Source organism: Diospyros lotus, chromosome 8 (genome assembly GCF_014633365.1).
Source record: "Diospyros lotus cultivar Yz01 chromosome 8, ASM1463336v1, whole genome shotgun sequence".
Classification (NCBI taxonomy): Eukaryota; Viridiplantae; Streptophyta; class Magnoliopsida; order Ericales; family Ebenaceae; genus Diospyros; species Diospyros lotus.
This window is the reverse complement of record NC_068345.1, coordinates 32,417,004-32,442,646: the sequence shown is the minus strand read 5'-3', so window position 1 is coordinate 32,442,646 and position 25,643 is coordinate 32,417,004. Positions and strand designations below refer to the sequence as shown.

Below are 25,643 nucleotides of genomic sequence, written 5' to 3'. Positions count from 1 at the left end.
TTTATTTATTTATTTTTTTTATTTTATATATGCGTGTATTTGATTATTTTATATATTTAATTATTGATTATGTGTATGTGTGTATCTAATTATTTATGTATTTAAAAATTATAAGTAAGGTAAAACAAATATAATTGAAGTTTATTAATAAATAAATTAAATAAGAAGTGAAATGGAGAAGAAAATAGGGAGTGTGATTGGAGCACATATAGTTTTCAAGGTAAAATCAAATTAAGGTGTAAACTTTATATATATAAAAGTAGGATAGTCTTGAAAAAAGAAATTTCCCTCCAAAACTTATATTAATGATTTACAATTAATACTTATTGCATTAATAATTTATATTTTATAATTTACATTAATAATTTAAATATTTCAATTGCTTTGAAATAATTAGTAATAAAATTTTCCCCCAAAACTTGCATCAATGATTTGCATTTAGTATTTATTGCATTAATAATTTACATTTTATAATTTGCATTAATAATTTAAATATTTCAATTGTTTTAAAATAATATGTACTAATTATTGTAAAATTAATAATAAATTTTAAATACATGAATTTTTTAATGTTAATCATAGGTTTTTCAATACATTATTATGTGAATATTAAATATTTAATTAATCTGTCAATCAATCAAAAATAAATACTATTTATGAGTAATATGAATAGACACTTAAAGTATTAATTAAGTCACAGAAAATTATCCATTAAATAAGATTTTATCTTTGTATAATATAATAATATATAATATATATTATATTAAAATATAATAGTTTGCAAATTTTTGTTCCTTCCAAAAATTTGCCAAACTGTTTTTTGTCTCTAAAATTTGTATTAAATTTTCATGGGTTTTATGAGAAATATTAACAGACAACTTAAACTATTAATTAAGTTATAGAAAATTATTCATTTATTTCAAATATTATCTTTATATCTTTATTCTATATATATTTATATAATATTAAAATATGATAGGCAAACAAAGTATTATGCTAAGTGTCAATCAATGGTGAATTTTTTTCCTAAAAAACTTGCATTAAATTAAATGTAGTGATTAATTAATTATTAATTACTTTAATAATTATATTATAGTCTTGAAAATATGATATCTTGACAAATTCATAAAAAATTATCTAAGGTTATCAAATGCTAGGGTTTTTCAATGCCAATTAATATTTAAGGTATCACATTTTTAAGACTATGGAAAAAATCAAAATTTATATTTTTAAAATTTTGTTATTATTGAAAAAACTGATTTTTACTCATATTTAAGAGTTTTAATTTATATTTATAACTATAATATAATAAATAGAAAATAATGAACGTCTTTGAGTGGATATATTCTAGATTTTATAATATTTATTTATAAATAAATATAATATAATAAAAAATTATAAGTATTTTGTCAAATGACCTATTTAATATGTTAATTATTCTTGAACACATTGAATGGTAGTATATTGAATTAAAAGTGTTGTCCATTAACATATTGAATAGTGAATAATTAATTAAACTTAAATTTTGATAAATGATTAAAGATTAAAAAAAATTATAATCATCAATTCTGTTAAAATTATTTAAAATAACAAGTTTATTTTTTTATTTTTAAATTAAACCCTCTCGTATATCACACGGGTTCATCACTACTTATTTATAATAATATAATAGGGATTCAAATAGAGAAGTCCCATCTCATTTTTTCTTTCAATCACTTTGGTTAATTTGGATAACTAGCGACTATCTTGTTTGCCATGCTCTTTCTTTTTCTCTCATCTTTCTTTAGGGCCATGTTATGTTACCTGTATTGAACAACTTTTATGTTGCCCAACACGAAATGCCAAAGAGGAGGGGTTGGGTGTGTGGGTCCCACACCCCCTGTCTCTTATTTTCCCTGCATTGGGCAGCAAAACGGAATCGTTTTCCTTTATTTTTCACTTTCTTCTCATCATCTTTCTTCCTCCCTCTCATTCCCCTATCTATTAAGTCATGATGATCATGATAAGAGTTTCTAAACAAACCTTCATCATTGTAACGACTCGCCTCTCGGAGCCTCCCCATGCACAAAGAGGATCCGTGAGAAGGTAATTACTAAAATGATATCGAATAATAACACAACTACACTCTTACTAAAATCACAATCTTATTGTCATAGCACATCTCATAATCATCTTTACAAAACCATTCATCACTTGGGCCCACCTGGGCTTACATAACATATATCTAAATCAAAATTATAAACATTACACAAAAACATCCAGGATCTAGATTCGGGAGAACTCTGCACTTGCTATCATGACTCAACGATCTGGACTCAACTCTGCCATATGCACTTGCGATCTCAGGATACTCTTACCTGGAATGATGGAAAGCAAACGTGAGTCGCAAGACTCAGCAAGCTCATGAAAGAAAGGCTATAGGTTTAGGATATGACTCTTCCCATGACATCCCATGCAAATCATGCCAATGCAACGTCATGTCATGCTATGCCCAATACCTACCTTATTTCTAGATGCACAAACATATAACAAATCTCACATAAACGGTCCTTGGGGCCCACATAAAACACACACTGGCACCTAAGTCCAACATACATACCTGTTGGCAGCCTTTTATAAGCCACCCCCAGACCATTTCCTTTACATGCCCATTCATGTCGCTCATATCATAATCTGTTGCCGTAGGTCTCACCCCAAGGTCTTTATGTTGCTGTGGGTCTCACCCCAAGGTCTTTATGATGTCGTGGGTCTCACCCCAAGGTCTTACCACGGCCACATTGTGGACTATGCAGCTGTGGGTCTCACCCCAAGGTCTTACCGTGACCACGCCTACCACTCATACTTATCACCTAAAACACACATTCTCACCATGCAGTGCAACAAATAAGAAATGCAACGGCTTTTGTAGCATAAACGTGATGACAAGGCCTCTCATAAACCAAACATTAGGCCATGCTACGCCCACATAGGAATACACACATGTGGAATGCTCTAAATGCACCGGATCACCTAGGGAACCCAAGTTGGCTCTTGGACCGACCGGGTCATGCAAATGCTCACACACCCCGTCACACACAAAACATGTCCCAATAGTGAATGCAACCCAAGCCCTATGTAGCACACACATCATGATATGCACAAGCCAAGGCGGGAATCTGGCAGTACTAGCTCTTCTGGCCCGTCTAGCGCTTATCGTAATAGCCAATGACTGGCGCCCATGCATCCAGCCATCAACTGCTACGACCCACGATCGACAGTCAGTGACTTTGTACCCCATATCCTTAAGATACACATAGACAATGTAAGGCCCGCTTTCGAATATTCCCGCTTAGAATAGGATACTCGAAAGAAGGTCCTTACATAAATGATATAGAATAAAACTGAACTCACATAACAACTCATTTCATTTCTAGCAGCGAAAGTTTAAATAAGATTTAATTACATTCTCAATATCACATGCCTCTAGGCTCGATGGCCATACAAAATATTAAGAGGCTCAAATGCCAATAAATATAACAAATCCTCATCACTATAAACATCACCAAATAACTAACTAGGATCTTTGAAGCTAGGACGCGTCTCTATACACCACTATCCCTGGGCTGCAGTCCTACTGGACTCGCCCCCAATAACTGTCTTTCCTTTACCTGGAATGGCAAAGAAGATCAAGTGAGCCACAAGGCTCAGCAAGTTCGAGAAATAATGAACAATATATAGGATCCAAGAACACGATGACACCAAGAAGAGTAATCAATGACTCCACAATTATATACAAGATTCATAATTCATGAATTTATCAATTCAAATTAATATATCATGTCACCATGTATCACTATGCAAATGTGCATACAATTTCAATATCATTATCAATTCTCACAGGCTCGCAAGCCATCAATCAATACATGCAAGAGTGCATCATTTTATTTCCAATATCAATTTCCCTAGCTCTCAAGCCATAAATCAATGCATGCAAAAGTGCATAAGTTTCATATAACCTCACAAATAAATATGGAGCCAACCTACCGGGCTATGGCCACCTCGTCCCGCGTCAAGTGCTCTAGGGTACCCTTTCTCCCTCCGCGCAAAATAATAGGTGCGCAAAATATATACATAACATGAACATGAATGCATTTTCCAATCACATGCATTTAAATTTTTGTTTCCTCAATATTCATACTTTCAACACCACTTACCCATACCAGGTATTTACCATCATCAAATAGATTCAACATATCTTACTTCAACATTTTCCACATTCAAGATGTAACCTTTGACACAAATGATTCATGTAAGTTATAATATCGGAATAATTTGAGAAATGTTATTGAAGGTTAAATCTTGATTCGCCAATTGAGGAGTATTATAGATTTAATAACTATTTTTCCCATCATATGGTATTTTGTGACTTCATTTAACCAGTGACAGTATGCATTTACTTGTATTCGTGCTCATAGCTCAATTTCATGATTAGGCCCCATGCAATTAAAATACCACACCATGCGTGTTTGCTCATTGACAAGCTAGTATTGATCTTTTACACAAATAGTAAGTGTTTAATTTGATGACCATATTCTGAGAAATATTTAAAAGGAATTTCACTAAGGCATCTCATAATTTGGATATTTTTGGGATCATTTAAAATAGATAAATTGCATTCAATACACTTACCATGGTCACGCTTTTATATTCTTATTTACTATCAGATTTGGCTTTGATTTGCTAAAAGAGTGTATAGCTTAAGGCAATTTGATTTCCAGAAGATGACCGTGCTAAGTTGCTATTTAATAGGTATATATATATATGTATAAGCATGTATAAAGTTCATTTGAATTTGGAGTGTGATATTCAAAGGCCAGCAAAGGTATTTGGATTTAAGGCATGGTATTCAAATACAGTTGGGGTTATTCGTATGGTTATAAGGTACATATGCAAGGGGTTTCAAATGAAACAGTGAGGCAATTCGAATGACGTATATAAATGTAGGTGAGTATGATTTGAATGGGTTAAGAGGCATTCGGATGAGTTATATGCATATATGCAGATCAATTCAAATAGGGTCTGAGAGTATCATTCGGATAAGTCAAGGGCATTCGAATGGGACAGCTGAAATTTGAATGGATCTTCAGGATTAAGGGCACACCATTCGAATGGCAGCCCAGCCATTCGAATGGGCTTATGATATATATATATAGGCGATTCAAACAGTAAAATTTTCAGATTTTTTTATCCAAGAATGACGGGGCCATTACAGACTCAATTTATATCCAAATAATACGGGTAATATATCAAAATGAATCCTAAAATGTCTAGTTTATAACCCAACAAACGGATCTCAATTTGGAAATGGGAAGAGAAAGTTATAGGCCCAAGAACACCAGGTAGTCGGATTACACGAACAGATTTCATGACAGAAATTAATCGGGTTGATACGGGCCCAAAACATAACCAAATCATTCAAATAATATATTGAATCGAAGCCTATGAAGTCTATTTTCCAACGCATCAAACGGATCTTAAATTGGATATCATAACAGAAAGATATACCTAAAATAATGAAGCATGGTCAGAACTGTTACAGCAAATCGCAAGTTTAAGAGGCACATTCGAATGACTTCTAACATATTCGAATGATAGAGAAATTCATTCGAATGAGGGCACTGTTGCATTCGAATATTAGGAAAAAATCACAGTAATATGAACAGTAAATCATGAAATTCATTCGAATGAGGGAGGAACTCATTCAGATCTCATTCGAATGGGACTATTCTGGACAGATTCGACATTGCTTGGTAAACAGGGCATAACTTTCTCGTCTGAGCTCCGATTGAGCTGATTCAAGATGATATGGAAAGCCAAGAAAAATATCTACAACTTACATGTTTTGAGTTTAAGAGATTCGGGACTCATGAAGGTCGAAATTGGGTTTGAAGTTGCTGCTATTGCAATTTGTCCAGATATGGCTATCTTTGAGTGTAGCATTTGATGGGTTTTATATATATTCTTAGATGAGGCTATCCACATTCTTTTACCCTTATACAAACTCGCTTGGATGAGACACACACCCTTCAGATGTTACTCACATGACTTCTCAAGAATCATTCAAATAAGATCCCCGTATATATATATATATATATATATGTGTGTGTGTGTGTGTGTGTGTACATGTAATACACTGTTCTTTCAAATGTAGAACGAACAAAGTTCATCATTCTTTTCTAGTTGTATAAATGCCATTCCCGAAAGAAACTTGGGATGATTCAAACCCCAAAGAGACATCAATGAGACCATGAGAAAACAAGTAGAGAATCCAAAGACACAACAACAGGGGCATCACATACAGCAAGAGACGTTTATATATCTATATATATATAAGCATATATAATCACTCACAATGACTAATTAACAAGGCTGAGAGATAGGGACTCGCACGGGAACAAGAAATAATAAGAGAACTTGCACCGAAATAAAGGATGAGTGCAAGAAGAACTTGCCTGATGGAGTCGCTCCAACAAAGGAGAAGCTAGGACTCTGCCTTGAAGCTCCAGACGCAACAGATAGTGGGAGAAGAAGATGAAGTGCTATGATGAAATGTTAAATAAAAAGATGCAGATGAAGAATGAGATATGGCAGGTGAAAAAAGCTAGACGTTGGCAGGTTACATGGAAGAGGAAAGCTTCGGGAGCAACAGAGGGAAAAAGGAGAGGGTTACAGGCTTGCATGCTGCATCCTGTCAAATTACCAGATTGCCCCTCACCTTTATAGTAGTCAAAAGAAAGACTAAGGGCACTATTGGCATTTGATGGCCAATTTATTTTGTGATTATTTTATTTCAAAAATTTCAAATCTCATTTCCTAATTGGGCTCAGCCCATACCGTGGGCTATTCCATGGCCCAACTCATCAACCCAAATAAATTATCATAATCCAAGCCAATATAATTAAAACTTTTGAACACATCACAATAGCCCAATCCACTTGGACTTTCCCCACATTTTTGGATCCCATTTAGATGGGCTACTAAATTCTTATTTCCACTTACACTTTATTTCATAAAAAAAAAATATTTTCAATCCTCAATTAATTAAAGCAAAAATTTTTTTGAGCCCATAATAAAATACTCGAAAACACCTAGACCCCCTAACGGGTCGTTACAGACAACATTAAACTTAGTCACTTAAACTCATCATTTCGCTCACTTTATCCATAATAACATAGACATCATTATGTCATTCATGTTCTCATCTCTTCTCATACGCAGAAAACCATCTCCACATTCACAACAAATTATTAACATAACCTCATTAAACCATAATCAACTCTTCTAAGAACCTAACCCCAATGGGTTCGGCATTATTCTCAAGGAAAGTGGAGCGATACAAGGCTCCGTGACAGTCAAAATGAAAGACACCAAGATATCTTTGCTTAACTTATTTCATCAAGAATAACCTCATTAATAACATATAAATCATAGGGTGGTTGCCACGCGGAGTATTATTATTAAAGCGTGGAACCGAGTCAAAGTGAGGGAGAGTTTAAAATATCAAAAATAACGAAGACTCTCGCAGGAAATGAAGAACATGAGAAGAGGGTTAGGAGCTTGCTTGAAACCGGCTAATTCAGACCTCTCTTGCGCTTCTGTTGCAAAGTAAAATGTTCTATAAGAAATAACAAGTTCACGACTCAAATTAATTGAGTTTAATCGCACAACCCACAGAATCTAACCGTGAAAAATCCATAATGTAAATATATAATACTTTCAGTAATTAAACCACTCACCGAAATACTTTAAACATCGAATGACCTCAAAAAATCCCTTAATTTCCTAACTTTTCTTCTATTTTCTTCCAAATTCCTCCAATTTATTCACTGTGCGCGCTGCTGCTTCTTCCATTCTTTCCTTTGAAATTGCTGCTCGAAGAAGGCCAAAATCGGCCTTTAAATTACGCAAAATAAAGGGCAAAGGCGTGGCCACGTGGCAGCCGCTGGGCTGCGCACGCGGCCACCGCCTTTGGGACCGAAACGATGTTGTTTCGGTCCCTCCCTGGCTGATTAAAATCAGCAAAATCCCCCAGCGCGTGCACAGCCTCAGCCAATAATCGATCTCGCGTCCCCCCACCTGCACACGCGCACGCATAACCACTCGGCTGCCACTCACCTTTAACCATTATACGCCTCCCACTATATTTAATGTGATCCTAAGCCTATTTCTGGAAATTGCACCAGCACCAAAAACTTTCGAAAATGCCACTCATGCCCCCACACTTCTTTTATTCCTTATTACACTTACACCCCAACTTTCCAAAAATTCACCTAAACAATTTTATTTTAATATTTCCTTATTTTCATAAATATTTCCAAATAATTTAATTAATTACCCTAAATTTCCTATTGTCTCAAACAACATTAATTATTATTTTCTCTTCATTCCTCAAATATTTCTTAATGAGTTCAAACACCAAAATTTAATAATCAATATTTATCTCCAAATTTCGGGATATTACAATCATGATTGATTCGGATTTGTTCAAAAACCTTAATCACTGGCGACCAATCAATTAGGTATTCTTCAAAAACTTGTATAGATCAGTCACAACTAATTAGGTAGAATGAAGAAAACCTGCCTCCCCTCCTCACCTCTCCTTTCACCCAAACCCAATTTAAAGAGTTCTAAAGCATGGTGATTAGGCATTTGTGGTGTGGCCATCAGCAGAGGCAGATATGGGGGAAGTCTGGCCCTCAGATCCACAAGTCGTGGTAGCCCCTCTTCCCCTAAATGGGCCAAATCCGCAAGGTAAGATCCAGGAGAAGATCTAGGGGTTGGCACGGGCTACAACTTGTGCCTGTCTTCCCCCTCTCTAGATCCACCCTTGGCCACCAAAGATATTTGGGTAAGGTTGCTAATGGTGTAAACAATGTTAAAGCCGACAAAATCCAATCATAAAGTCTCTCTCCTTCCTTCTCTACCTTTTTTTTTATCAAAAAATTATTTCTCTCTCTTTTCTCTTTAATGAAACTTGAAGCATATATGGTTTCCTCGAAGGAACCCAAAAGCTTTTGGTTGAATAGTGGCAAACAATTGTTGCCCAGTAAACTCAACCAAATTGCTAGGCAACCCAAAAAGATCTCCGTAAAACCTTTTTAATTTTAGTATTTCTTCTAAAAAGGATATATGTAAAACCCAGTTTATTTTTTTTTTATCATTTTTTTATATTTATCTAACTTTTTCCCATTGAGTATCTATACAAATAGATTAAAAACACAAATATATTAGATCATTTACTTTATGTTCCTCATTTTCAACAAAATTTTCAAACAAAGTTTTTGAAACTTTACCCACCCACACAATAGCTTGAATGAAGCCCTAAGTGTTGGGGTATTTTTTTTGGGTCCCTTCTTATGTGGAAAAAGCCAAAGCCTTTGTCTCATGAGCATGAGGCCCACAATAGTTTCTGTAACATTTCAAAAATTTGGAGATAAGTAATAATTATTAATTTTATTATTTGATGATATTTTGGAGTATTTAGAAATTTTGGAGAAAATATTTATTTATGATATTTTGAGGAAGTGAGAAATTAAGGTAGTTAATTATTTTATTTGAGAACATTTATGGAAATAAGAAAATACTAAAATAAATTAAATTGGGAGATTTTTGAAAATTTCAGGGTGGAAGTGAAATCAACAGAAATTATAAAGCGGGGGTGTGTGCGTAAATCCAAGAAATTGGGGGTTGTGGTGCGAATTTGGAAAGTGGATTGAGGATCCCTTTAAAATTAATAATGCGCGCATATATACTAAAGGAGGCAGCAACTCGGGTGGCACGCGCGCAAAGGAGGAGGCTGGTGGTCGGGGGTTTGAGCCAGGGGGTTTGCACGCGCAAGGGGAGAAGAAATTGCTGATTTTATCAGCAAAGTCGTTTCGGGTTGAGGTGGTGGCAGCCATGCGCGGCTGCAGACGCGCCACATGGCGGCCTCTAGGCCGCCCATCTCGCTTACGCCCCACGCCTTCTCCGTTTAGCTTCATTTTAAGGCCAATTTTGGCCCCCTTTTTTTTCCATTTTAAAGCTAATCCAAGCAGCTGAAGCGGGGGAGAAAAGGAGGTCACACACAGAGGAAGAAAACGGAGAAATTATAGGAAAAAATAAGGAATTTTGACATTATTTAGTGTCTAAAAATATTCTGGTAAGTGAGTAAAGTTAGCATAAATGTTATATGTTGAAGTTATAGAATTTATATGGCTAGATTATGTTTATTATGCTGTTAAAATTAATTAATCGAGCCGTTAACTTGTTATTTTATATAGAACGTTTTACTTCGCATCGTGAGCGTAGAAAAGTCAAGAATCAACCGTTTACAGACAAGCTCCTAACCATCTCCTCATATTCTGTAATTCTCGTGAAACTCTTTGTAGTTTCTTATATTTTATTCCCTCCATCACCGTGATTCGGTTCCACGCATTAATAATGTAAAACCATGTGGCTACCATTCCATGACTTATATGTTAATAATGAGCTTATTGGAGATAAAATAAATTATGTGAATGATGTCTTGGTGTTATTCATTTCGTCTGTCACGGAGTTTCGTATCGCTCCGCTTTCCTTGGGAATGATGTCGAACCCGCTGGGCTAGGTTCTTTGAAGAGTTGATTATGGTTTAATGGGGTTATGTTAATAATTTATTATGAATGTGGAGATAGCTTCCCATGTATGAGAAGAGATGAGAATAAGAATGATATAATGGTGTTTATGTTGTCATGGAGAAAGTTTGTGAAATGATAAGCTTAAAGCAACTAAGTTTAATGTGTGTCTAAGGGTATGGGGTACAAAGCCACTTAGTGTCGACCGTGGGTCGTGGCAGTTGATGGCTGGATGTATGGGCGTCAGTCATCTGCTGTTACGATAAGCGCTAGACGGGCTAGAAGAGGTAGTACTGCCAGATTCCCGACTTGGCTTGTGCATATCATGATGTGTGTGCTGCATAGGGTTTGGGTTGCATTCACTACTGGGACATGCTTTGTGTGTGATGGGATGTGTGAGCATTTGCATGACCCGGTTGGTCTAAGAGCCAACTTGGGTACTCTAAATGAGCCAGTGCATTTAGAACATATCGCATGTGTGAATTCTTATGTAGGCATAGCATGGCTTGATACTTCGTTTATAGGGGCCTTGTCATCACGTTTATGCTACAAAAACTGTTGCATTTCCTAATTGTTGCATTGCCTGGTGAGAATGTGTGGCTATAGGTGATGAGTATGGGTGATGGGTGGTGCCCACCACAGAACATAGGCTGTGAAAGTGGGCCACGAAAAGACCTTGGGAATGACACCCACGGCGGCAAAAAGACCTTGGGAGTAAGACCCACGACGGTAAAAATACCTTGGGAGTGAGACCCACGGCAATAGTAAGACCTTAGGGTGAGGCCCACGGCAACAAATTATGTTGAAAGTGACAGGAATGGACGTGTAAGGGAAATGGTATTTGTATGTTGGACTTGGGCGCCAATGTGTGCTTGATGTGGGCCCCAATAACCGTCTATGTGGAGATTGCCATATACTTATGCATCTAGGGATAAGACAAATATTGGACATGGCATGGTATGACCTTGTATTGACATGAATTGCATGGGATGTTATAGGAAGAGTTATGTCTGCAACTTACAGCCTTTCTTTCTAAAGCTTGCTAAGTCTTGTGACTCACATTTCATTTGAGCACCATTCCGGGTTCAAGGTTCACCTAAGTTGGCAGGTGCGTTCGGTAGAGTTGGGTTGGGTCCTGATCGTCAAGTCAGGATAGCAAATGCAGAGTCCTCCCAAGACTAGGTCCTAGGTGTCGTTGTGCTTGTGTTAGATTAATGTTTTATATTTTTGGGCTGGGTGTATTCTATGGAAGCCAGGTAGGCTCATGTTGTGAATGATTATGTAAGAATGACTATTAAATGTTTTGCGATAAAGAGTTATGGTTCCTAAAATGGTGGGATGTGAGTTTTAGTTTGTGTTATTGTTCGGTATCATTCAAATAATGACCTTCTCACGGATCCTCTATGCGTGTCGTGGTTCCGAGAGGCGGGTCGTTATAGTTTCATACTTTTCTTTCATTTGTTAGGTTAAAAAAGAAAGAAATAAATATGATAGCTATTTTTTGAAAAACAAAAAGAGGAAGAAATCAGTTTGAGGGGACTATACGGTTTTGATCAATGCATCATTCGTGGCTCGATCTTGTAGATTTTTGGTTTGCAGTGACAAAGATCTGGTTCTTTATTCTAGATGGTCAAATTGACAAGTTGAGATCTACAACTCCAATTATTGGTCGCGAAACGGAAGGCGTCTTGCGGCGGCGGATCTGGAGAAGAAGGAGGCGGCAGGTGATGGCGCGACCCGGATCTAGAATGAGGCTGCTTGCGACGGCCCAACTGGACGAAGGCGATAGTGACGGCGATATGGAGGAGGGGCGACGGCTGCGGCGACGATTATGGCAAAGCAGAGCTTCGGAGAAGATAATGGGAGAAGAGAGCTTTGAGGGCATTTTGGTATTTTTTTTGGTCAATGCAGTAGCGTTTTTTGGCAAAGCTGGGGGTTACTAGCTTTTGCTAAACGCTATTACAACAGAGTATAAGTGGGGTAGCTTTTACGCTTATTATTGATCCCAAACACTTAAGCATCAAACGCTATACAGCTTATCAGCTGCAAAATAGCTTATACGCGGTCAAACCGCTAAGCCAAACAGCCTTTTACTATTAAAAGTTTTCGAATTAAAATTATAGTGCTCAGTTTTGATCATCCTGACAATCACAGGATCTTTTGTGGTTTGATCGTGTTAATTTATTAGTCATTAGAAAGGGACGTGTTGGACTTCGACTTACACAGTTGGATTGTCTATTTGTGCTACACATATTCTGTTTTGCATTCTTGATCAACGAACTTTTCTGATGATATTCTTCATAATCTTTGTTATTACTTTGAAATTGTTCAAAGTAGTTGATTGAAGTATATATTGCTACTATTGGACTAGTGGCTGTAATTGACTCCTTTTCATATTATTGGAGCGTTTTTCACATAAAATTTGTGTGACATGATTGATTATTCTTGCATCGTTTATTATTATACTAGGTATATAATATAGCGGTGGTTTTTGCATTATTGTGATCACTCTTTACATGTTCAATCAAGTGAGGGAGATATTTTCTGGATAAATTTGATTTTCTCTCCCATCACAGGTTCAATCAAGTGGGGGAGATACTTTCTTAGAGTTGTCCATTGATGAATTTGGTTTCTCTCCCATCACTAAGCACACCCTAGCTCATCTCGTCATACCTTCAAACATTGGTGGACAAGGGTGGTCAGATCTCATCACCAAGCACGCATCCTTTTTTTGTCAATCGAGATCCATCTTTGGACCTTATACTACTATGGTTTTCAAAGTAGATGGGTGTTAATTTGGTCATTTATCAAAAGCCTAAAATGAACATTACCAGTTTGTTTTGAGAAATTTATACACATTTTTATACTAATATCAATGAAGATTGTTATGGTTTTTATACTAGACTAGATTAATTTGGCTGGTAAAAAATTGGGTACTAATCCGGAAATCGGACCAAAAAACTAGTTAATTTTTTCAGTGAACTGTCTGCCTGCCATTGATGAACCATCTAAACTCTAAAGCCCCCAACAGTCCAACTGACATGTTGATATTTTGCTTATCATTTTTGTGTAGCTTAATTTGCAGGATTTCTTGCTATGATTTACTTTGTGTTTGAGAAAGAATTGTGAAGTGTAGTAACAGTTCCAAGGATAGACTGGTACCATCCAGATCGGCTTGCGCGCATATTATTATTAGTAGTATAGATATAATTTTTTTAATTTTTGTATTATATTTTAAATTAATATATATTCATTGTATAAAATCATCTTGTTTTTTAACCATTAAATCGTAAACTTTGATACGTGGCCCAATCTATTGAGCATTTGGCTAATTCCTTTAGTATATTTAAACTAAGCTATTAATTAATTAATAAATCGAGATAGAGCAAAAAATGTCTGAAATGGGCTGGGCCCACTATATGGCTATTTAACTTTGGCTTGGGCCTGAAGCCCAATTCCAGTTCGTTTAGGTTTAGCCCACGCAGGTATGAATTTTAGGACATATTTTCAATTCTTAGAAAATATTTTAAAATTAATTCAAACATGAGAAAGAAAATATGAAATAGTTTGATGTCAACATTATTATTATTCTGTTTGCAATGAGTTTGAGACCATTTCATCAATTTTTGTTCAGTAGGTGCATTTTATTTTAAATAAAATATATTTAGTATATTTCATTTTCAACATTTAAGTAATTTTATCATTTAATTAAATAATTTTAAAAATAATACATTTATCAATAATGAATAAAATTAAATAATTTTAAAAATAATATACAATAAATACATTTTATCAAAAAAAGGCAACATCTATTTATTACTACTGCTTGCTTATAATAATAATAATAATAATAAATTTCTAGTTGAACTGATTACTTACAAAATTCTTACTTTTTAATTGAATAAAGGTAGTGTAATGGTTGTCCTACACTACGTATACTTTATTTATTTTTTATTTTTTAAAAATGTCCAAGTTTCATCCGATTAATCTTCAGAGATGAGTGACCTTTCCCTTGTTGTATTCTCGAATAAAGTCGAATACAGACACAATTTTTATACATTTAAGATTAAATATTTAATATAATCTATGCAAATATACTTTATTTTTAGTTTAATTGATAATGAATAAAGCTTCATTGTTGAAAGTTATCCGAAACAAGCTCAAATGTTAAAATAGCCACAAAGAAATCAAAAGACCTCATGGAGATAAAGGGTTTTTAAGAGATCCATTAATCAAACTTGGCAAACTCACCTAGAAATCTTTTAGAAAGCCCTCTCATGGTGTATTCCCACAAGAAACCTGCAAAATTATTTTTAATTTTTTTTCATCAATTGTTTAAAAAATAAGAATTATCTACGGTAGTCCAAATCCTAGACTATCTCAAAATATTGAGAATGATTATTAAATTTTTTTAACTCTAATTATAAATAAATGAGTTCACATTCTAAAAAGAAGTAAGTCATTCTTTATTAGATTAAGAGTTCTGCACTTTTTTATATAATTATTTTTAAATAATTAATTTAAGTATCAAAATATTTATATAGGTAATATTATATGTACTCTCTAACTATTTCATTTTTATTGGGTTGTCAAAGTTTGAAATGATTTTTATGATAAATAAATTTTATAATTATATTTGAGCAACAACATAGATAAAGTACATATATTTCATCTTATTTTTAATTTTAAAATAATTTTATGAGTTTTACTAATTAAGGGTACTTGTTAAAGTGTATTTGATGAATTTTATTTTAACATTCATAAATTTTTATTAGTTGATAATAAATATATTATATTTTAAAATATTTTATTTACTAATAAAAGTATTCAACTGCTTAAAAGCAAAGTGTGTTAAATACACGTTAACAAAATTAGTTAACAGAATTTTAATTTTATTAGCCAATAAAACATTAAAAAGCACGATATATTCATTATTAAATAATATAAATATTTTTAAATTAAAAATAATATGTCGTAAATATATTTTATCCAAATATAAAAATATTCCTGTCACAGCTTAATTATTATCTTTAAAATAATAATTAACAAACAATTTGAGTTCAAATATCCAGAGACTGCATAGATCGGGCCACATTGGACCGACCACCTATCCGCCGTGGACCCCAGCCCAATGCAGGGGCGGCTCACGAGGCGTACCATGCATCTCCAAGTCGCAGATCTCAATAACTCCTCCCACCGCTCCCCCACGCTATGCCGACGTGGCACTTTCGGTAACGTTAAGCCGTCTCTTACCGACTTTCCAGTATTCATCTAATCGAGGCCGACATCAGGGGGACCACAAGATCAAATCTATCGACACGCGTCGGCTATCCAATGGTTAAGTACTCAAGTGATGACAGCGTGTCCCGCGGCTCTTTCCTTTTGGCTTTTGACTCGTGGCGCCCATGATCGCTGCCCCCATTTTACGACCACTCACACTCGCTCCCGCTGGCTGACACCTAAGCAAATTAATTTGCTGGGCGGCCAGGTGTCAGATAACTGACGGTCCCGTAATATAATTTGCCATAATTAGAGAATACGAGAAGCCAAGGTGGGTCAGTTCATTCCAAAAATAATAAATTAATATTAGGCAACGCATTCCACCTAATTTTTTAAAGGAATTTAAATAATTTAGTAATCGGAGATTAAACACATTTTATTTTTAAGATAATGTTAGACTAATACTTAATTTGCGTAATTATACTCTCAAGTAATTAGTAATGCATCTTCATAAATTATCACTTAATATTCAAATATTTGAAATTTTAAAATGTTTATATTTTTAAAAAATGATTATAATCTTTGAAAAGTAGTTAATAGTTTAAGAATAAATGTTATTAATTCTTTAAATAAATTTGTGGTTAATTCAAACTGAGTGTAAGTCCATCATTAGCATATTTTTTATAATGTTAATGAGTACTTTTAACATATTTATTAAGAAAATATAAGTGTATCATATTTTTAAATAATATATATGAGATTTACTATTTTTATTTCGGAGGGTATTTATTTTTTGCAATTCAAAAGTTATAAAATATTTTAAAATATAAAATATTTATCACCAACTAATACAAATGATTAGACTTTAAAAATAAAATATAATAAATAAATATTATTCAAGAATGAATTATATTTATGAAGGACAATGGGTCCTCTCACTTGCGTACCTATTTGATAAATGTTCAAAATATATTTTATATCTATATTTTTTAAATATGTAATTAGGGTTTATTTAATAAATATTCAAATAAACTTTATCTTTATAAATTAAAATATAAATAATTTAAATAACAAATATAACCCTAATTTATTAATCTATTGTCATCCCTAGCTACTAACATTTATATTACTTGTTGGCATTTAAATATCTATTATACCTTATTTTTTAGACTTAAAGCATTTTCTAGTAAACATTATCGTTGAGGTAATGGTTAACACTACTTTTATTTAAAATCACCTGAGTTTGGAAAACCCATCCATCCCTAATCACTGTCCTGAGTACTTTATAATGGTAATAAAGTATAATAAATATATATTATTTAAAATAAAATGTAGGACATAAGCTTTATTAAAAAAAATAAAATATATCCCCACTTGCATGAATTAACCTTATTCTTTAAAAATAGGTAATATTATATATTTATTTGTTATAAAAGGGGAAACCTCTATATTATTATATGGGAAAAGAAATTGAAGTGATTTGTTTACGTAAATAAATTTGAGTGGAAGCCATTGCCAACTGGGTTGGGGTTGTCCTTTTCAAGTTTTCTTTTCCCATTTTCCTTTTTTGCTGCTGAGTGACATGCAGGTGTCGGGTGGCATCTCCTCTCTCTCTCTCTCTCTCATTAAGCCTTAATCGCGTCTAGTCCGCGTGTTCTTTCTTCTATTCTTTCTTCTATAAAAAACCCCACCACTCCCTGATTGCCACCATTCCAGCATCGACAACCTCCGAATTCCAACCAAGAGTACTACTTCATAGCTACTTTTACTTTACAATTGTTCTAAATTAATCACGAACCTTCGCTAGCTAGCTACTTTCTTTGTTCACTCAAATCTCTGTTTGTGATCGATCGGAGAATGGCCGAGCAGCCGGAGACCACCGTAACTACTGTCACTGCTGAAGAGGTTATTGAGACCAAAGATCGGGGCTTGTTTGGTTTCATGGGGAAGAAAGAAGAGGTGGAGCAGCCGAAGCCCCACGAGGAGGTGGTGATAGCCGAGGAGTTCGAGAAGGTGCACGTGTCAGAGCAGGAGCCCAAGGCGGAGGAGAAGGAGAAGAAACCTAGCCTGAGCGAGAAGCTGCACCGATCCGATAGCAGCTCGAGCTCTGTAAGTATATCGATCTTTATATATACGTCTATATATCCAGTTTTTTAGTTAATAATATATATATATATATATATTATCATCATCAACTGAATCTTACTTGCCGGAAATGCATAATATATATGTGTGTATGTATACCTCGGATTGACGGATTTGGAATTTGCAGTCGAGCGATGAGGAGGAAGCTGGAGAGGGAGGAGAGAAGAAGAAGAAAAAGAAGGGGCTGAAAGAGAAGATCAAGGAGAAAGTTTCAGGGGAAAAGAAAGAGGAGGAGGACACATCAGTGCCGATCGAGAAGGTGGAGGCGGAGCCGGAAGAGAAGAAGGGATTTCTCGACAAGATTAAGGAAAAGCTGCCGGGGCAGCACAAGAAGGGCGCCGAAGAGCATGTACTGCCGCCGACAGAGGTAGAGTCGACGTATCCCCAGGAAGTAGAGCCCAAGGAGAAGAAAGGTATATTGGAGAAGATCAAGGAGAAGCTTCCAGGGTATCACCCGAAGAGCAGTGAAGAAGAGGAAAAGGAAAAGGAGAAAGCGAAGGAGCATGAGTCCCATTGAGGCGCTTGCTTGCTTTCCCAGGCGCAGCTTTCTGGTTTCCCTGCTTGAATTATTAAATATATTAGTTGGTGCTCGATCTGCTTGATTATCATTTTCGTGTTTCCGTTTATATTTGATGAAAGTATATATAAGTGAGCATATATATATATATATATACACACACACCATCACTACCACTACCAGTCTACCACTGCTGTTGTATGTTTATTATTATTATTATTATGTGTGTTGTAAGCCGTTCCCGCGCGTTTGTGAGATCATTTTGTCAATGGATTTGTTGTTTGCTTTTGTGGTCTTCTTTGAATATCTATCTGCCCGGGCCCCACTCTGTTTTTTCTTTCTTTTGTTTCGACCAATATCACTTTAATTGCCAGCGGAGAGACCTTGAGAGACACAGAATCTCAAGGAGGCTTAGAACTTAGAAGGGATTGGCTTTAGAAGGTAGCTAGCTAGCTAGCTAGCTATAGAATATGAAATATTTTTACAAAAATTTAAATTCCAAAGCGTAAGTGTTCGTGGCTGCTGCTGCTGCATGATGGTCCTTATTTGAAAGAGGTAGTTGAATGGTAGTTATTTGATAGTGCCGTGAAATAGCCATACAGAGAGCATGGAAAGCAATACGGGGCCCCACTTGCCAATACCCTCCATCAGTCAGTCGTCACCCGCCTTATCCCCTGGTTCCGATTTGATTTATTTATTATTAAATGGCCCACACCTCTACTGATTGAGCAACTTCTTGCTTGCGCCTTCCCACTCCGCACACGTCTTATTATTATTATTATTGTCCATTATTACGTGACTTCCTACTAAAATTAAAACATGCATTACACTACTCTGGATAACGTTAATCTAAATGTCTATTTATTAAAATTTATTTATGCCTCTATTATGAGAAGGTAAAAGAAAATTACCCATATACCTCGTTGTCAATGTCCTTGTCGTGGTAAAAATGCATTCCACTCAGCCAAATCATCCAAATTTATATATGTAACGTATATAACAAGTCAAACTAGTAATGAGTTCATTCCCATCATTATCATGATTAATTCACATTGGAATCAAATAGGCCAGAGGGGGGGGGGGGGGGGGGGGGCTGTCGGCAGACTCATTCATCCATGATCATGATCCATCACGGTCTCTCACTCTCATGACATCCATTCCGCAATTACATTATGTATTATTGGATTTACGTGCTTGATTTCTTTTTTCTTTTTCTTTTTTTTTTTATAATTCTATTAATAGAAACATGACTTTGGACTTGGGAAACAATCCAACCAGACCTCCTTGCATTGCATTTGCAAATTAACTTAGCTTAGCAACAAATAGTGCTAATCTATTACCATTTAACCGGATATGAGTAAGTTATTTTTGCAGTCCTGACTCCAACCTCCACAGCTTTCCTGGATTGAACCTCTCCTGTTGGAAATAGGCTTTCAAAATGCCCCTTCTCAGTTGCCTGAAACTGAAAGCAACCAAATCTAAAGAATGCTTAGTGGTACGAGCGAGAACACAAGTTGATTTTTAATTTTTTTTCAAAAATCATAACAAAATGCAACAGAAACGGATCGATTCTTGCTAGACACAAATGAATCCAATCATATGCATATATATATAAAACATCAAATGAAAATAAAATAGTAATTGTTACCTCTTCCGATGATATTGCTGTCAGTTGATGCTTCTGTTACACCTCAAACCCAAACATTCCGGCCATCCTTTAAGCTCCCGTGAACACTTCACGAGTTGCTTTCGAACCGCCATCCACAATCCACCATCAATTGCTCCAAATTTGCAACTTGACTGACCAAGCCACCCCCACAAATATAAGAGACCAAGTTAGTCCATGTTTAAGCAATCACTGAAATCTTCATTAGACCCATGTGCTAGACAAGCCCATAGGAAAGTGACACAAGGTTGGGCTTTGGTTCTCAACACAAATGGTAATCATCTCACAATCTTAGGATCAAAAGCAAGCAAATGGGAGCAAAAGAAGAAAGAGAACAATAAGGAACAAAGAAAAAAGAAGAAGAACAATGCGAGGAGCTGAAGTCGAGAGAGACTCTTGCACATCTGGGATGGGGCACGATCGTGTGACCGAAGGATAACTCTTCTCCTTTTTTTTTTCTCCCTCTAACGCCTCTTTTCTCTCTCTATCTCTTCATTAATGAAGAGGCGAAGGAGCATTAAATGCTCTATCACTGTAAGACTTGCACGCAAGCAAAAAGCCTACTCAAAGAAACTATTGACCGTTATAAGGGACCTATCGATCATTTTAGATATTTTGCCAAAAACGGTTGATCGTTTTAGAAAACCAATTGACTATTTGTCTAATTCAACAAATTAAAACTTTCAACAAATTACATCAAGACTCGTTATTAACTCTTAATTGTTTTTTCACTAACTTTTAATAGTATGCTCATTAACTCTTAAAAATATCCATGAACTCTTAATGGTCTCCCACTGTTAACTCTTAATAGTTTATTAATCTCATTGTTAACTCTTAACAACATCCATAATCATTTACTCTTAATGATGATTGAGAACACATGCAACAATGTATCACTAATCCAATGGTATGCCTAGTTTGCATGTGACCTTCTAAGTTCACAATCATATATCAATCAGGAGAATGTCAAACTCTTTGATACCGATCGAACACTTCAATCTATTAAGAGAAATTCTCCATTTTTTCAAAACACCACAAAAGGTTTTCAATGACCTCTAACATTATATCAGGACAATCTTAATGGCAATGAAGTCAAACTTCTTGTAAACCTATTTGGGCATTTGATTACCATGCATTAATTATAATCCTTCCACTGATTAACATCCCAACCGAGTGAAAGTTATGAACTGATCAAACTCACAGGACTCTATAACTATGCCAAGATCTAGTTTGGGGTGATCGAGATGACACATCAGAACTTCTTCCGACATCGAAACTCATTTTCAATTGTACGTGCCTTGGCCAAGGACTCCTATAATAACCAACCAACTGTTTTCTTCACTTCACTAAGAAGATTCATTTATTGCCAACTGTTTTCTTCCCTTCCAGTAGTTTTACCATTTCTCAAGTTTCATTATCATTCAATGTCTTATCTCTTCTAGCACAACTTCCTTCCAATTTGGATCTTGAAGCGCCTCATGAACATTTCTCGAAATATGAATCACATCAATCTTTGCAACAAAGGCTTTGAAATTCCCTGATAATTTAGTATATGTAACATCATCTGATATAGGATATTTGAAATTTCTCATACAAAACCTTATCCCCTTCCTTATAGCAATCGAAAGATCAATGTTATTGGTAGGTTCTTCTTTTTCTCAACATGATTCATTTTCCTCATCTTCTTCTTGATTATTTGTAGTCATAGGATCTGCCATTGATTTATACTCTTGAGTTTGCATTGGAGCTTGTGGTCTCTTAGAGTAAACCAGAATTGGATTTGGGTCAATAGTGTTAGATTCTCTCTCTTGACGCATATCATCACTGTTTTTTGACACAAAATCAGATTTGGAAGGAAAACTTGAAGGAATTGAGTCAGATTAAGAAGGAAACGTTGAGGAGATCAAATGAAAAGGGTCAAAGAAACAAGATTCCCCAGGTTTGTCTCCTTAAGAATTAATCTCCCCCTAGAGAAAAACATTGAGGTAGAAAGTATGATTTTCAACAAAAGAAACATCACATGAGATCATGAACCTTTTTGTAGAAAGATGATAGCACTTATAGCCTTTTTGTGTGGAGGAATAACCAAGAAATACACATTTGAGAGCTTTAGGATCAAACTTGATTCGGTTGGATTGAACTTTATGAACAAATACTACACACCCAAACACACGGGGTTCAAGAAAATTATGAACCTGAGAGGAGGGAAAGACAGATAACAATGCACTGAGGGGTGTTTGATATTGAAGAACTTTGGAAGGAACACAATTAATAAGGAACGCCGATGTAAGAATGGCTTCACCCCAAAAAGAGTGTGGAACATGACTAGCAAACATGATGGATCTTGCAACTTCCAATAGATGACGATTTTTTCTCTCAGCAACCTCATTTTGTTGAGGAGTATACACACATGAACTTCGGTGAAGTATTCCATATTATTGGAGATATTCATTGAGTTCATGTAAGAAATACTCTCTACCATTATCCGTTCAAAGGATATGGATAGATGACCTAAAAACATTTGTGATAACCTTATGGAATTTTTTAAAAAGTTCAGTCACTTCAGATTTTTCTCTCATCAGGTAAACTCAATATACTCGAATGTGGTCATCAATAAAGATAACAAACCATCGATCCCCAGTTAAGTTCAACACCCATGATGGTCCCTACACATCACTATGAATGAAGTGGAATGAAGTAGAAGATTTGTATGTGTGAGGTGTATAAAATAAACGGGTTTGCTTAACAAGAATACAAGAATCACACTGAAATGATGAAGGATCTTTATTAGCGAACAACTGAGGATACAAATGCTTTAGATAAGAAAAAATGGGGTGACCTAATCTATGGTACCACAACATAACATTGGATTTAGAAAACAAGGAAAAAATAGTAGGTAATTTTGCTCTTAAAGGAGAACCAACACCTGACAAGTTTCTTTAAGTTGACCATTTCGCTTCTCAGCATTCCCAATCGTCCTTTCTGAAAACAAATCCTGAAATTTACAATAGGAAGGGAAAAACATTACTGAACAATTCAAATCCTTGGTTAGTTTACTCACTGAAATTAAATTGCATTGCAGATTTAGGACATGAAAAACTGAATTCAACTTCAACCCATTGAGTTCTATATCTCATCTCCCTATTGTTGTGCACATGGATCCATCTGCTATAGTAATACCAATACTTTCCTTACATGGTTGATAGTTACTGAATCCTGTAGTGGAGCTCGTCATGTGATCAGATGCACCTGTGTCCACTATCCAAGCATCATGTGAGTTTTTACATGACAATAAGGAAAATATACTTTTATGCGATGTAAGCACTGTAGAGCTAGTAGGGACAATTTTGGAGGCATCAATGATTGAAGGAGTTATGAGTTTTCGAATGATTTCCATTTGTTCTGTTGTAAATGGTTGGGAGGTCACACCAATTGTTGTCTCAGCCACATAGGCATTTTTTTTTCCTTTGGCTTCGTGGTTTTCAATCTGGAGGCTTGCTATGAATATCCCAGTACATTTCTTTGGTATGATTGGGCTTCTTACAATACTCACACCATAGCCGTTTGTCCTTTCATAAGTTGTTTTTGGATTATATCCTTCATTTCAATTTGCAGTAAAGCAGATCCTTGTACTGCTATCGATGGATGAGTTTTGTACTGAAGAAGACATTACTTTCCTCCTTGTTTCCTCACGCTTGAGTTTAGCAAACACCTCCTTCATGTTAGGTAGCTTTGTGCCAAGAATACGTCCTCAACGTCATCAAGGTCTTGATTCAGGCCTTGTAAGAAATCAAATATTTGATCTCTTTCCACCATCTTATTGTATAGAACTCTATTACCCGAACACTTCCATTCAATATTGTGAAACAAATCGATTTTATACTAAAGTTTTGAGAGTGTATTAAAGTACTCAATGACAGATAATGTACCTTATCGAATTCTAGAGCGAATTTTAAAACTTTGAGATATATCCTCCAGATCTAAGTACATTTCTTGTACTGCATCCCACACTTCCTTTGTTGTTTCATAGAATAGATATAGGCGCCCAATTCTTTGCTCCATAGAGTTTATCCACCATGCCATCATAATAGAGTTTTCTGCTTCCCAGACACTATAGGTGTCAGAATCCGATGGAGATGTTGTCATTGCTCCTGTCAAATATCCATCTTTCCTCCTCCCTTGATCACAAGCAATACCGATTGATACCACTCTCTAAAATTGCTCCTATTCAATTTATGATATGTGATTTGTATAGCGAATTTTCAAACTGACTAGGTACTAAAGACACTTGTGGGGTGGAGATAGTCGGGATACTTGGCGATTCTAATGTGGATGAAGTGGAGTTTGTCATTTGATCAATAATAATGGTTGTTGATATTCACGTTAGTGACAATGATATGAAGCAAACCAAATCTGAATATGAATAGTAGTAGTCTCACCAACAAATCTAAAACCATATCTGATTAAATGAGGATTGGATAGAACGTGCTGCAGGCAGTGGATGAGAGTCACTGGTGTACCAAAAGGAATAGTAGCTGATAGCAGAAAAAAGAAAATGGCAGAGGACGGCGGCCGATGGTGGCGAACGATGGCGTATGGCAATGAAACCTTAGGGATCTAGAAGCACTTAGAAAGACTAGTTCAATTGTGGTGATAGTGTCGTAATCGGAGCACTAGAGAGAGAGATCGAAGCAAATGAAGTTTTAGCTTACTATTCTGATAGGCGACGCGTGGCGGCTTCAGTGGTGGCTGGTTTTGGCGGCCTGACCAATCTAAGGTCGATGACTGCAGTGTTTACGCTAACAAAGGATGGTCGGATATGGCCGACAGCACAGCTATTGAAGGTGATGGTGTGGCTACTGAAAGCAGCTGCTGAAAGCAACAACACTTGGTGGTGTTGCTAGTTCCGATGGATGCGGGAGACTCTTTCCCTTCTCTCCTGGCATTTGATGATAGTGGCGGACTTGACTGTTAACTCCATCGGCAAATCGAAGGCAGCCGCTGCAACTTTTCGTCTGGTACGATTGGAAGTACTAGTCACGCGATGGATGGTTCTGATACCATAAAACATACAATAACAATACAAATAACAATGCAAATGATATCTTCCACATCCTATCTAATCTACATACAACACCTTATATACACACTAAAATATAGAAAAGTAAAACCCATAAAACATGGATACATGTATCCATATTTCATAGAAAAGTAAAACCCATGAAACATGGATACATGTTTCCTCAATTTATGGGATCCCATAAAATATGGATCCATTGTCCCCATTTTCTACAGAAACCAAAAAAACTTACCTGTCAAATGGACCGACATGCATGTATGCAAAGAGAGGTTTCAGCCATGGCGATCGAATCCTACCAAACCTTCTATTGATCCGAAGAGAGAGAGACACCCATCGTCGCAGCAACTAGCACCACGGCCATGGCCGCCAAGGGGGAGGGGTGAT

General features: G+C 35.6%; 1 protein-coding gene and 1 long non-coding RNA gene across 4 annotated transcripts; one reads left to right on the top strand and one right to left on the bottom strand.

Annotated features, from left to right (window-relative positions):
• The first annotated feature begins 17,549 nt into the window (after positions 1-17,549).
• Positions 17,550-18,801, top strand: LOC127808929 (phosphoprotein ECPP44-like). Its single transcript, XM_052347662.1, has 2 exons — positions 17,550-17,960; positions 18,124-18,801. The coding sequence occupies exons 1-2, from the start codon at positions 17,709-17,711 to the stop codon at positions 18,511-18,513; spliced, it is 642 nt and encodes a 213-aa protein (XP_052203622.1). The 5' UTR covers positions 17,550-17,708; the 3' UTR covers positions 18,514-18,801.
• An 800-nt stretch (positions 18,802-19,601) lies between these two features.
• On the bottom strand, positions 19,602-25,627 carry LOC127808930 (uncharacterized). 3 transcript variants are annotated; one of them, XR_008025009.1, is made up of 4 exons: positions 25,492-25,627; positions 23,106-25,233; positions 20,162-20,313; positions 19,602-19,975 (listed from the first exon to the last, which is right to left on the bottom strand). It is a non-coding gene; the product is annotated as an uncharacterized LOC127808930 (long non-coding RNA). The 3 variants fall into 3 exon arrangements; XR_008025008.1 differs by lacking the exon at positions 25,492-25,627 and having other exon boundaries at positions 23,106-23,174; positions 24,892-25,477; XR_008025007.1 differs by lacking the exon at positions 25,492-25,627 and having other exon boundaries at positions 23,106-25,473.
• Between the last annotated feature and the right edge of the window lie 16 nt (positions 25,628-25,643).